The following is a 12,684-nucleotide window of genomic DNA, read 5'->3' on the forward strand; positions in this document are numbered from 1 at the left end:
GCAAATCAGTAAATAAGATTTTATGAATCTTTAAAATTTGCTTATTGAATCTATTGTTCCTTTAATTTCCTCGCTTATGTTACACTTAATCCACAAACATGGTAAAGCCTTTCACTTTACATGTATAATATGGTTGTTGTTTCTCGTGTTTATGAGATGATCTTGTTTTGAATCTTCTTGAAAAGACTTACAAAACCACTTATTTAATGTTTTTGGGATAAAAATAATGTTACAATCCATGTTTAACTTACGATACATCATCATTGAATCTTCCAGTAAATATTTCTTAAAAAAACTCAATATGTATAAATATATAAAATTATATTTTCTATTAAATTTATGAAATTAATATTCAATTACAGTTGCCTTAAATTTTAAAAGAAAGGAATTGTTTAAATTTGAACACATATTTTTATTAAATAAAAAGTTTGTATATTTTTTAAATTGATAATCAGTTATTTGTATTAGTCTATGTACTGAGAAATTTTATCTCTAATAAACACTGTTCTTTCATATACTATATATATATATTAGTCAGCTAAGATTATGATTCCATTCTATTATACATAACGCTAAATTAAAATGCTTTCATTGTTGAATAAAAGTACTTTAAAATTAATATCAAAAGGGGATGTAGCTCAGATGGTAGAGCGCTCGCTTAGCATGCGAGAGGTACGGGGATCGATACCCCGCATCTCCATTTTACTATACAATTATAAAAATAAATTAATTATAATTTTTTATTTATAATAAAAGTTATTTTAAATCCAAATATTTTTCATTATACCTAAATTAATTATTATAATAATTAATTATCATATCGATTAATATTAGAAAAAAAAAATCAAGTTCTATACTCATAACATTTATGTCAATTCAAATTTATATTCATAACATTTATATCAATCCAATTTACAGATGTAACAAAAAAAATCATCTAAAAGGTTAATATTATAAAATAAGATGTTTCATCATAAAAATTCTTTTATTTATTTTTAGAGTTTAAATTGCTTTCTTTTGCAAAACAATACTTATTATTTATAAAAAAAAGAATTATAAGTATATATTCACTTTCTCTCTCATCTCATTTTTCACTTTTATTTTTATTATATATTATTATTATTATTATTATTATTATTATTATTATTATTTTATTGATTATTTGGTTATCTTTTTTCATTTTTCTTCTTCTGATTTCCTCTCTTTCAATCTTAATTCTCCCTTTTGAAATTAGAACAAATATTTAGCATTACTCATTTATAAGCCAAAATTTTTATTTATGAGTGCAACTACTACTACAAAATTATTGAATAAAACTTAATTTAAAGACAAAATATATTCATTGTATAAACTTTTTTATACAGTACTCTTTTAGAAACTATGAACTATTGGTCTTCAATATATATATATATATATATATATATATATATATATATATATATATATATATATATATATATAATTTTAGTAATTTCTATCTCCCTCTTTGTTATTAGCTAAACATTGGATTTGTTTATGTGCAAATGAGTTCATGTGCAAATGAGACAACTTGCACCAAGTCTATAATGAAAATAAAAAGTTCTTACAATAACATTACATTACACAAATCTACGATAAGAGGGTTAAAATAGTGTTGAATGGTAGAGATATTGTAAACATAATGTTGTATTTAATAAATAAACATTTGTGTTAGTTTTTTCAAAGGGAGTTCTTTCTTGAAATAACCAATTTAGTGTCTGGTTTTAGTAACAGAAAATCAACAAGTATATCTAATATATTTATAATTTAATTATTAAAGATTATAATCGTGGCCTTATTCATTTTCAGAAAGTATAAGATTTTATATATTTTTTAGTGAGATTTTTTTTGATACCACGTGTGATAAATTTGAAACCAAAATGTTTAAAAATAAATTTTGAATCTATGATAGAAGCATATTACGCAATTAACTTATCTTTATGAAACAACACTTTTTATTCTTTACAAATACAACTATGAATTAATAAAGAAACCAAAAGAAATCACATGAATTAACAAAGAAGACCAAAGAATTAACAATTTTTTAAAAATCAAAATTATTTTTGTTATTTTAAACACTTATTTTTTTTTAAATTATCATAAATTGAATATGAATATTATTATCAAAATTTAAAAACTCATATAATAAAAATTACTTTTCATATATTATTATTCTTCATTGTTTTATTATTATTTCGTTTTAAATATATCACATAATACATATGTAAATGCAATTGAAATTATTATTTATAATAATAAAAGAAATAAAATTTTATTAATCCGTGCATCCCGCAGATACAAATGGTACTAGAAGACAAAAGAAAATCACATGTCCTGTTTCTGAAACCACATGTATGTCCTGTTTCTGTCTCTGAAAGCACATGCACTCGTTTATAAGATGGATAAATTATTTAAAATATGGAAAAAAAAAAGGTCTTTTGGACAATTTTTTTTTGACAATTTTTTGATAACGTATACATGACAGTTTGTGATTGGTCCGTTTTAAATATCTTTTTAGAATAAATTCAAACGGACCAATAAAATTATGACTCGTGTCTTGTTGTAAAAAGGTTGTTAAAAATGAATTGTTAAAATATCATATTAGAAATCAAATCCATATATTTTCATAATTCATTATAAAAGGTGAGAATAGTCTGAAGCCAAATCATTGATTCAATCATTTGGGTGCTTTATCGATGGAAAGAGATCAACCATCCCTTCACATGAATAGTGGCAAGGGAGAAATGAGTTATGCAAACAACTCCTCCATACAAGTACCATCTTTATCTTCATATAACCAAATCATTGTTTTATTTTTTTTCCTTTTCTTCTATATATTCATCTAACTTTGACTATTGCAGAGACAAATGATGCTTAAAGCAAAATTCATTCTAGAAGAAACAATAACAAGGCTATATCGTGATTCTTCTCCAAACTGCATGAAAGTAGCAGACTTAGGTTGTTCAGTTGGACCAAATACACTTCTTGTAATATCAAACATCATTAACATGGTTGATACAGCATGCACTCACTGTGATCTACCAACATTCCAATTTTATCTCAATGATTTATTTGGAAATGATTTCAATACCACCATCAAGTTACTTCCAGATTTTTACACAAAACTAGTACAATACAAAGGACATGGTTCATGCTTTATTAATATCACACCTGGATCCTTCTATGGAAGACTCTTTCCCAGTAATTCCATAAACCTTTTTCATTCCTCCAACAGTCTACACTGGCTTTCTCAGGTTAGATAAGTTTACTCTTTCTTGTTTTCTAAACTTTTTGATATGTTATAGTCCACCAGAATCATTTCTGTCTTAGATCTGTTTTTGTTTCAATTTCTCACTCTAGATACTTGAGCTTATTCATCTCATATTTTGGTTGTAGGATCCATTATTGGAGTGTAAGGATGCAGCATCCGTTAACAAGGGTCATTGTCATATAGTTAGCACAAGCCCTCCTGAAGTACGAAAAGCTTACCTTAAGCAGTATCAGCAAGACTTCAAATTGTTTCTGAGGTCACGTTCTGAGGAACTTGTTCCAGGAGGAGCAATGGTGTTGATGCATCTGGGCTATCATGAAACTCCTAGAAGAACAAGTTTTGAAATAGTTAGTTTGATTCTCAATGATATGCTCATGGAGGTAAACAACATTTCTTTTTGTTGATTACTATTAACTTTTCATGATTATTGATTAATTATACCTATAAATATGCACTCTACATAGGGTTTGATTGAAGAAGCAAAATTAGAGTCGTTTAATATACCAGTGTATGAACCTACAGTTGAAGAAGTTAAGCATGTGATTCAGGAAGAAGAGTCACTGTTTCTTGAAAGATTAGAAGTTGTTATCACGGCTTGGGATGAAGGCATAAACATTGAAGGTGGTGACGATGATTCCTTTCATGGTGAAAATGTGAGAGTCGAAATCATTTCCAAGCACGTACAAGCAGCAATGGAGCCTCTCTTATCAGAGAAGTTTGATGCAGAGGTTATAAAGGAACTATTTGTCAGGTTTCAGAAGAAAATTATGCAGATAATGAAGGTTGAAAAATTAGAGAGTGCTACTTTTGTGATATCCATTACAAAAAAGGCTTGAAGCCTTCACAAGTCCTTTCTGATCTTTTTTCTTAGTCGGATCATCGGACACTTGTCAAAGATTATCCGCTTAAGTTAATGTACAATTATCACATACTTGTTAAATATTATCCGACGCTTAAATTAGTATATAATTATTACTGTAAATTTGAAATAGTAATAAATATACATTAAATATGAACCATCTACCTCTTACTTTTGATATATATTTATAGATTTTATCATGGGTCTAGGTAGAGCTGTCAAAACGGGTAACCCGGCTCGATCCGGCCCGGTCCACCACGGGTTGGTCACTTAGTGAGCCAACCCAACCCGGCTCATTTATTAGCGAGTCAGAAAAACTTGAATCCGGCCCGACCCACGACGGGTTGGTGGGTAAACGGGTTGGCTCAGTAGCTCATTTAATTACACATTTTTTTAAAAAAAAAAATACAAACTTTCTGTAATTTAAATTTAAACAATTTTCCCTTCGAAAAAATTATGTTAAAGACAATTCAAAATAATAATAAAAAGTACAATATAATCCAAATGTAATTAAAAAACAAACACAAAAAACATACAAATAAGTTTTTTATATTCATCATTTTTTGTTCTTGTTGTAACCCTTGACCCTTGTTCTTGTTGTCTCCAAATTCACTAATAAAGATTTTCCTAATATCAGAACAATTCCGACAATCAATAAAAAAATATTAGTAAAAAACAAAAGAGAATCAATACTCAACAACATCAACAAAAAATTAATAGTTTAATATGTAACATAATTTCCCAAATTCAAATATATCAAAAAGAGCTTGTTCAAATAATGTATACTCAAATTGTTTAAATAAAATGAACAAAATCTGATACAAGCATGTCAGAACATGAAAAAATCATTTCATGTCTTCAAATCTCCCAGAACAAAAAAACAAATTCGCAAACCCCTATTTTTGTCCTTATAGGGTTTTTGAAAAAAAAAAAAGAAAAGTGAGAAAACAAAAATGTTGAGAAAAGAGAAGAAAAAAGGAAGGATGTTTTACGTACTCCTTGAAGAATTTCAAGTGAAGTGAGGGTGAGAGTACCGTCAAATGAGAGCAAGTATCGTGAAAGTGATTTGTGAGAGCAGAGGTTACTTTTTTGGTATACACAGTGAAGAAAGTATTTTAGTTTTTAGGGTTTCATAAATAAAATAATAAATTAAAAAAATAAAATTAGGTAGGTGGGTTGGTGGGCCAACCTGGCTCACCACGGGTTCAACCCGCATGAGCCAGGTCTAAATGAGCCGGGTTGAAATCTGACCCGCATATATAAGTGGGTTGTATTTTTCAAACCCAACCCGACCCGAACCCGTGACGGGTCGGCCGGGTTGGCTCGCGGGTTGTGACCCATTTTGACGGCTCTAGGTCTAGGATTAATAAAATCTTAATAATAACTCTAGCTCAATCCCGATCCAATGACTTTAATCACGAATTATCTTAATCCTGACTTTAATTACGAGTTTTGATCCACCGTTTGGCGGAGTTCGTCCAGCCAAATCTTTACTAGGTGATTCCAGCACCGATTGACCCCTTAAAATTTGAGTGATAGGAGTTAGGGTGTTACTCCCTACATCTCCCCAATTGCTTTCTCCACCTCCCCTTTTCTTTTTTACCCTTCATTATATTTTTTTATTCCTATTTTATCCCGTAAAAATTTATTTTTAAAGTTAAAATTTTATAAAAAAAAAACCTTCTTCTTCTACGGATATCAACGTCCGCTTAAGATAAAAACGAATGTCAACTTCCGTTTAAGTTGAAAACGAATTTCAGCCTCCGTTACTCAGGATCTCAATGGTGTCTCCGAACATGAAAATGGAATTAGCCACACACTTGACCGTCATCCAATTGCTCTTGTAGAAAAGTTGCAGACCCGACACCATGTTGTGAAGGAGGAAGGTTAGTTAACCTATGTATGTATGAGCTTCAACTCTGTAGACAAATTGGGTAGTAGTTGATCTTCAACGGAAGCAAAAGCTCTTCCATTCCACCCACACTTTGCTTCAAATCCAATGATTTTTCAATTATGGTTGGAGTAACCTTGTCATTCTCACATGTTTTTGGAACACTTGTCTCCGAAGTTTCCACTAAATAAGAATCACCACAAACATCATTTGCTTCCTCACCCTCTCCAATTAACTTTTTTGATACAGTATGAAACACAATATTCTTCTCCTCTTCTGCAACTTCACTCTCTCCCAATCCTTCATTCCTCGAAACTGAAGGATACAAATCTGTTTGCTTAACCCCATCTGGATCAGATTCAAAATCTTCATTAAATTCTAACATAACAGTGTCTGACTCCACCGTGTTCTCCACATGAGCATCTTTCACAGTATCAGGCTCAAATTTCTCAGACACTGATTCAAAACTACTACCCAATTTGTCAAACGCGTCGATCCTGTTGTCAAACGCATTCGCAATCTTCTTAATCACAACTCCTTCTTCGGTCTCTGAATTCGTCGCGCAGCTGGTAAATTCATTCAAAAACCAGTTAAATTAATTAATAACTAATTAACCAACTAAATTAATGGAACAAAACAGAGAAAAAGAGAAGAACGAACCAAACAATGCCGTATGCGCCTCTACCAACGGGTTGCAGTGTGCACGTACTTGCCACCGTGAATTGGAATCCCTTTACCTTTCGGTTTCTCAGATTCGGCGTTGTTTTCCATTTCCTTTCGTTTCTCTGCACACAAACCGAAGCGAGCAAGGAAAGTGAATGAGAATTGTGATTCAGGATTTCAGAATGTGATTATTATTAGGTCCACTTTGACTTCAATGGCTTTTGCTTTTTGGCGAGGAGTGTCTCTTACAGTACTGATTGAAAAGCTTGAGAATGTGGGGTTGGGAGAGGTGAGCTGTAAGTAGGGAGAGAGAATAAAGTAGGGTTGAGAGTTAAAAGTTAAAAAGGGTAAAAAAGAAAAAGAAAAAGGTTATTTTTGTAATAAGAAAAAATTGCAAAAAATTGGAGCTTGCGTTTATCTCTTTTTACGATAAAAAGATGTAATTGAGTTAAAATGTGCAATCTGAAACCGTGTTTATTTTCAACTCAATAACTATTGCTTCTAAGTCGCATACTATTTAAATGCATTATGATATATATCATCAAATTTAAAATTGTTGTTTGATATTTTTCGTAAGGAAAATCAACATTAGTGTTAAACTCGTATCAATGCTCCACAGATGCTGAACGGTACTCGTACACTCAATGTTTCACAAAATATAAACTCTATATATTTCAATTTCTCCCTTCTTGTTATTGTAATAATATTATTATTTTTAAAAGAAAACCTTGTAATTTATTGTACTCTTAAATAATTGGTTGAAATTCATATGACTTTTTTTTTCAATGTAACAACTAATATCTTAGGTATTTCCACTGTAGTTGTTGAACTTATGATATAATTGTATGATATACATATATAATAATATATTAATTTAATGGATATTGTTAAACATTCACATTTTACTAATTTTAGTATGATTTAATATTACCATATTTGTAAATCATTTTAGAAGTTCTATTCTTCACTTAAATATATATAAAAACTTTATTTATACTTTGAAATTAGTAAAAAATGCTCTTTTTTTTTCAAATATTTAGTATAGTATGTTTCCTTCTTCTTTTTTTCAAATCATTCATATAGTTTGGTATAGTAATTTAAGTTGAAATAGACAACTTTGTATGAGAAGTTTTTTGTTTATATTATTGGACTAAAAATTATTTAGTGTATTATACATTTGATTAAAGATATAGTTTAAATATTATACCAAATAGAGTGTTTAATCCTTAATAAATAATAAGAATGTTTCAAAAAGGGACAAAGCCGACCTAAAATAGTAGGGGGCAAAATTTTCAAACTTAAAGTCAAAAGCTTGGTGTTTGTAACCATGAGATTTAATGAAAGTTGGAGGTTCTTAAATTTAATTGATGGTTTAGAGTTGAAACTTTATTAAGTGGCTTTAAATAATACAGTTTCGAATTGAATTTTATGGAGGTTAAAAAATGCATTTTGAAGGAAAACTTTCAAAAGAAGGTTAATCAATTGCTTCTTTAAAAATTATTTATGAATAAAGTTGGCATATATATCAGATAAATAATATAACTGTAAAGAAATATTTATATTACATTGTAATTATCTAGAGTCTAAGTCAACATAAAAAAAAATTGTGAGTACATTAAATTGTATTATTTCTTATTTTAGTCCATTTAATATACTATTTAAATGTGTTTATGTTAGGATGAGCAAATTTATTATAATTATAAAAATGAATTAACATTATTTTATTAAAAGACATATGTGTATAACTTATATACTATTATATTTAAAGTTAAAATGACTTCTTCTATTTTAACTTTTAGATTTTAAAATTACATAACTTCTTTTTTAAGTAAAATTAATTTTATTTTTTGCTACCATTTTACATCAATACACTCTAATTTTCTACATTAGTATTACAAACGCATCTGAATTTAACAAATAAAAGATATATTTCAAATCGATGTTTGAAGTTCTATTGCAAGTAAATGATTACATTATTTGATCATAAAATTAAAATTTAGGGTTTTTAATAAAATTTAAAAAGGGTGTTGAAGGTCTTGAAGATTTTGCTATAAAAAGGGTGGAATAAGCAAAGTATTGGAGGTTGAGAAAAGGATAGGAAAGAGAGATAAAGAGAAAAGATAATAAGGTATGAAAAAACTCTTCTTTGCTCAGTAACACATCAAAGAAATAAAAAAAAAAAATCTTATTCCTTTTGTATATGTCTGTAATGATTCTTTTTTATCATGAATAAAGATGTTAGTTTTTGTCAATAATTTGTTACTCTTATCTAATTTAGACTTATAATATAAACGGTGATTGTATTATTTTCTTAGTGAAATACAGTATTATATTTTTATTAATTAGGTTGATTAGATAGTAATAAAATATTATAATCTAAGTTATGCTTGCAATAAAAAAAATCTATTATATATAGATATGAGATGACAAACGGAGTATCTAAAAAAGTATATGTCTTGGAGACAAAAAAGAAAATAGTTGTGAAAAAGAATAACAGAAGACAAAACTGAAAATCACAAGATAAGAATGCCAATGTACAATCAGAATTTGTAAATTAACTATGACTCTCTTTTCCTTTTACAACCGTTTTCCACGACCACAATTCCTTCACTGATTGCTTTAAGATCTTTGAGAAAGTCTTCAATAGCAACTATATCTTCCATCTCGTTCCGCCTATCAAGCATATAAGTGGCTCTTAAAATTTTAGACATAATATCTTCCTTTTCTTTCGAGCTCAACATTGAGCTGATATCCTCTTTCCTTAAAGCCTTTCTGATTTTATAAACGTGATCATCTAAACCATTCATTGCTATGGCCTTCTTAAGAAACTTCTCATCTTCAGACTTATAATTCTCTGCTTCTTTAATCATTTTACTAATTTCTTCATTTGACAGTCTTCCTTTGTCATTGGATATTATAATTCCTTTCCTATTACCGGTTGCTTTATCCTCAGCAGAAACGGAAAGAATGCCATTTTCATTTATTGCAAAAGTCACATCAAGAGGATAGCCACGAGCAGCTGGGGGAAAGCCACAAATATGAAAAAAACCCAACAAATTATTATCACTGGCTTTTACTCTCTCGCCCTCGTAAACTTTAATCGTGGTTGAGAATTGGTAATCTAAGTTTGTGCAAAAAACTTGTTTCTTCTTTATAGGAATAGTAGTATTCTTAGGAATCATAACATTCATGAGATCCCCCGTTACCAATATGCCAAGTGAAAGCGGAGTAACATCTTTCAATACCAAATCTGGAACATTCTTAAGGCCTTCAGTTAAGAGAGCAGCCTGCACAGCTGCACCATAAGCAACAGCCTCATCAGGGTTTATGCTCTTGCAAAGATCCTTCCCATTGAAAAAGTCTTGAAGTAGCTGCTGCATTTTGGGAATCCTAGAAGAACCACCAACAAGGACAACATCATGTACACTAGTTTTCTCCATCTTAGCATCCTTAAGACACCTATCTACTGTTTGCATACACTCTTCAAAGACCTCCATATTGATTTCTTCAAATTTTGCTCGGGTTATTGAAGAAAGCAAATCAATACCTTCAAATAAACCATCTATCTCGATGTTTGTAGTAACAGCATATGACAGTGCCCTTTTTGCTCTCTCGCAAGCACTTTTCAACCTCCTTAAGGCACGTGGATTCCCACTTATGTCAACTTTACTTTTCCTTTTCATCTCCTCCACAAAGTAGTTAATCATTCTATTATCAATGTCCTCTCCGCCAAGGTGAGTGTTTCCGGCAGTGGCCTTAACTTGAAAGACTTTGTTCTTAATAGTGAGAATAGACACATCGAATGTACCACCTCCAAAGTCAAAAACAAAAATATTTCGTTCTCCAACACAATCATTTCTCTTATCAAGACCGTATGCAATTGCTGCAGCGGTGGGTTCATTGATGATACGAATAACATTGAGACCTACAATAGCACCAGCATCCATGGTAGCTTTGCGTTGAGAATCATTGAAATAGGCAGGCACAGTAACCACCGCATTCTTTACAGGCTTTTCTAAGTATGCCTCTGCAATGTCCCGCATCTTTGAGAGGACCATGGATGATATTTCCTCCGCACAAAGGCTCTTCTCCTGACCCTTGTACTTAACAGAAATCATGGGTTTGTCATCGACACCGGCAACAACCTTAAATGGCCACAACATTTTGTCTTTCTGAACAAGTGGGTCACTGTATTTCCTACCGATCAACCTCTTAACATCTGCAAGAGTTAAAAAAAAAATTATTTTGGTGGTCTATTTTTCCTGCTAAAAGTTTACAAGAAAATCATAGAAAGGAAAAAACAAGTAATAGTTTAAGCGTAAAAATATACCGAAGATGGTGTTCTCTGGATTAGAAGCAGCCTGATTTTTAGCAGCATCTCCTATCAACCTTTCATGGTCCGTGAAAGCAACACAAGAAGGAGTGATATTGTTGCCTTGATCATTATGAATGATCTCCACTCTGTTATGTTGTTGCTGCCATACTGCAACACAGGAGTATGTTGTGCCAAGGTCGATTCCTATTGCCAATCCCTTTTGGTCTTCAGCCATTCTTCCTTATATGAATGAATACTGTAAGATAGAAGAAGCATAGAAGTATGGATGAATATGAAGCGTTAAATTTAATACTTAGTAAAAATAAGAAAATGACCCCAAACAATTTTTTCCGATCAACAAGATCTATTCGTGCATTGCAAGCAAAGATTATTAATAATCATAATCATAGAAACATATATCAACAAGGAATATTAATAAAATAACAAAGAACACATATATCATACAACAAGTAATAAACAAAGGTAAGCTTACAATACCTTGGCCAATTCTAAAGCTTTATCTAACTTCAAAAATACAACAAGTTCTTTCTTGCACTAGGTTTTTTTGTAGCTCTTCCTCTTAATTTTCGTTTTTGAATTTTAGGAGAGCAATATGTAACCCCTTTTTACTCTTTTCTTTCTTATCTTTTTCTATTCTATCTCTATCTTTTTAACTAAAATAATATCTCTCAATTAATCTATAAAACCACCAAGATTTTCTTTCTTATTTTATTTTATCTAATATTTAAAATATCAACAACCACCAAATATTTTAAAGATTCAGGTAATCTTTCTATCTTGTTTCAGATTTTATTTTATTCTTTTCTTTCTACATCCCCTTATTTTATTAATGTGTTCTACTTAATCAATAATAAACATAATAATTATAATTCTAGAAAACATTTAATCATCAAACACCAACTACCAACCAATAAGGTCCAAGTCTCCTAACCACATTATTCCCTAATTACCATATTTTCCTAGAGTCTTACAAAGATCCTACCATGCATATGATTTGGTTGTTGTTTTAGTGTGAAAATGACCTCCTTATTTGTTGAGAGGAAAAAGATCAATTGTTTCTTTCGTGTGTGAAAAGGACCTCCTTTTTAATAGATATAGGAACAAGAGTATTATAAAATGAGTATTTTTGAAGAATATTAGTTATATTTATATATCAACATAAATTGTGATTTATCTTCTTATGAGTATAATAATAATATCGTAACCAAAATCATGACAAAACGGTTAACTGAAAAAAATTGAATATTTTATTTTATTATTATTATTGGTAGTATAATTTTTTGTGCTAAAATTAAAGTTTAAAAATTTAAATATTATTTTTTTCATTTTTTATCTTTTTTATTTATCATTAATTGAAAACATAAACTTTTTTTATATTTTTGATGTTTTTTAAAATGAACTTATTTATTAAGATAAAATTGAGCGTTGATAATTTATAATAAATAATAATAGAAAAATAGAAAATAATCTAACTAAATTAAGATTTAGTTATAATATATTAATTAACATGATTCGAACAGGGTAAAAAGTAGGATTTAGTTAAAATATATTAACAGGATCTTAACAATTTTTTCGTAGCAACAAAAAAAAAGTTACTAAAAAGATATTTTTCATATTAATATGATTCAAATAGAAGTAAAAGTAGG

At 29.6% G+C, this 12,684-nt stretch overlaps 3 protein-coding genes and 1 non-coding gene across 5 annotated transcripts; 2 read left to right on the top strand and 2 right to left on the bottom strand.

Moving 5' to 3' along the window:
* The first annotated feature begins 627 nt into the window (after positions 1–627).
* On the top strand, positions 628–700 carry TRNAA-AGC. The gene has a single exon. It is a non-coding gene; the product is annotated as a tRNA-Ala (tRNA).
* A 2,002-nt stretch (positions 701–2,702) lies between these two features.
* Positions 2,703–4,294, top strand: LOC106759194 (7-methylxanthosine synthase 1). Of its 2 annotated transcripts, none has more exons than XM_014642237.2 (4): positions 2,703–2,792; positions 2,880–3,272; positions 3,415–3,669; positions 3,838–4,294. In XM_014642237.2, the coding sequence occupies exons 1-4, from the start codon at positions 2,715–2,717 to the stop codon at positions 4,123–4,125; spliced, it is 1,014 nt and encodes a 337-aa protein (XP_014497723.1). In that variant the 5' UTR covers positions 2,703–2,714; the 3' UTR covers positions 4,126–4,294. The 2 variants fall into 2 exon arrangements, with proteins under 2 accessions (XP_014497723.1, XP_014497722.1); XM_014642236.2 differs by having other exon boundaries at positions 3,754–4,293.
* Positions 4,295–5,915: 1,621 nt separating this feature from the next.
* On the bottom strand, positions 5,916–6,860 carry LOC111241491. The gene is made up of 2 exons (XM_022779928.1): positions 6,700–6,860; positions 5,916–6,605 (listed from the first exon to the last, which is right to left on the bottom strand). Exon 2 carries the CDS (start codon positions 6,422–6,424, stop codon positions 6,062–6,064), a length of 363 nt encoding a protein of 120 aa, XP_022635649.1. The 5' UTR covers positions 6,425–6,605; positions 6,700–6,860; the 3' UTR covers positions 5,916–6,061.
* A 2,400-nt stretch (positions 6,861–9,260) lies between these two features.
* Positions 9,261–11,252, bottom strand: LOC106758417 (probable mediator of RNA polymerase II transcription subunit 37c). Its single transcript, XM_022780167.1, has 2 exons — positions 11,033–11,252; positions 9,261–10,921 (listed from the first exon to the last, which is right to left on the bottom strand). The coding sequence occupies exons 1-2, from the start codon at positions 11,250–11,252 to the stop codon at positions 9,261–9,263; spliced, it is 1,881 nt and encodes a 626-aa protein (XP_022635888.1).
* Positions 11,253–12,684: the final 1,432 nt, after the last annotated feature.

The sequence above is a fragment of the Vigna radiata genome, chromosome 4 (genome assembly GCF_000741045.1).
Source record: "Vigna radiata var. radiata cultivar VC1973A chromosome 4, Vradiata_ver6, whole genome shotgun sequence".
In the NCBI taxonomy this organism is placed as follows: domain Eukaryota; kingdom Viridiplantae; phylum Streptophyta; class Magnoliopsida; order Fabales; family Fabaceae; genus Vigna; species Vigna radiata.

Bases quoted from the DNA above. Each gene is read 5' to 3' on its own strand.
- LOC106759194 (XM_014642236.2), top strand. From the start codon at position 2,715: ATGGAAAGAGATCAACCATCCCTTCACATGAATAGTGGCAAGGGAGAA. The intron at 2,793-2,879 runs GTACCATCTTTA...TGACTATTGCAG, and splicing joins CAAACAACTCCTCCATACAA to AGACAAATGATGCTTAAAGC. The intron at 3,670-3,753 runs GTAAACAACATT...CACTCTACATAG, and splicing joins TCAATGATATGCTCATGGAG to GGTTTGATTGAAGAAGCAAA.
- LOC111241491 (XM_022779928.1), bottom strand. From the start codon at position 6,424: ATGTTAGAATTTAATGAAGATTTTGAATCTGATCCAGATGGGGTTAAG.
- LOC106758417 (XM_022780167.1), bottom strand. From the start codon at position 11,252: ATGGCTGAAGACCAAAAGGGATTGGCAATAGGAATCGACCTTGGCACA. The intron at 10,922-11,032 runs GTATATTTTTAC...TAACTCTTGCAG, and splicing joins TCCAGAGAACACCATCTTCG to ATGTTAAGAGGTTGATCGGT.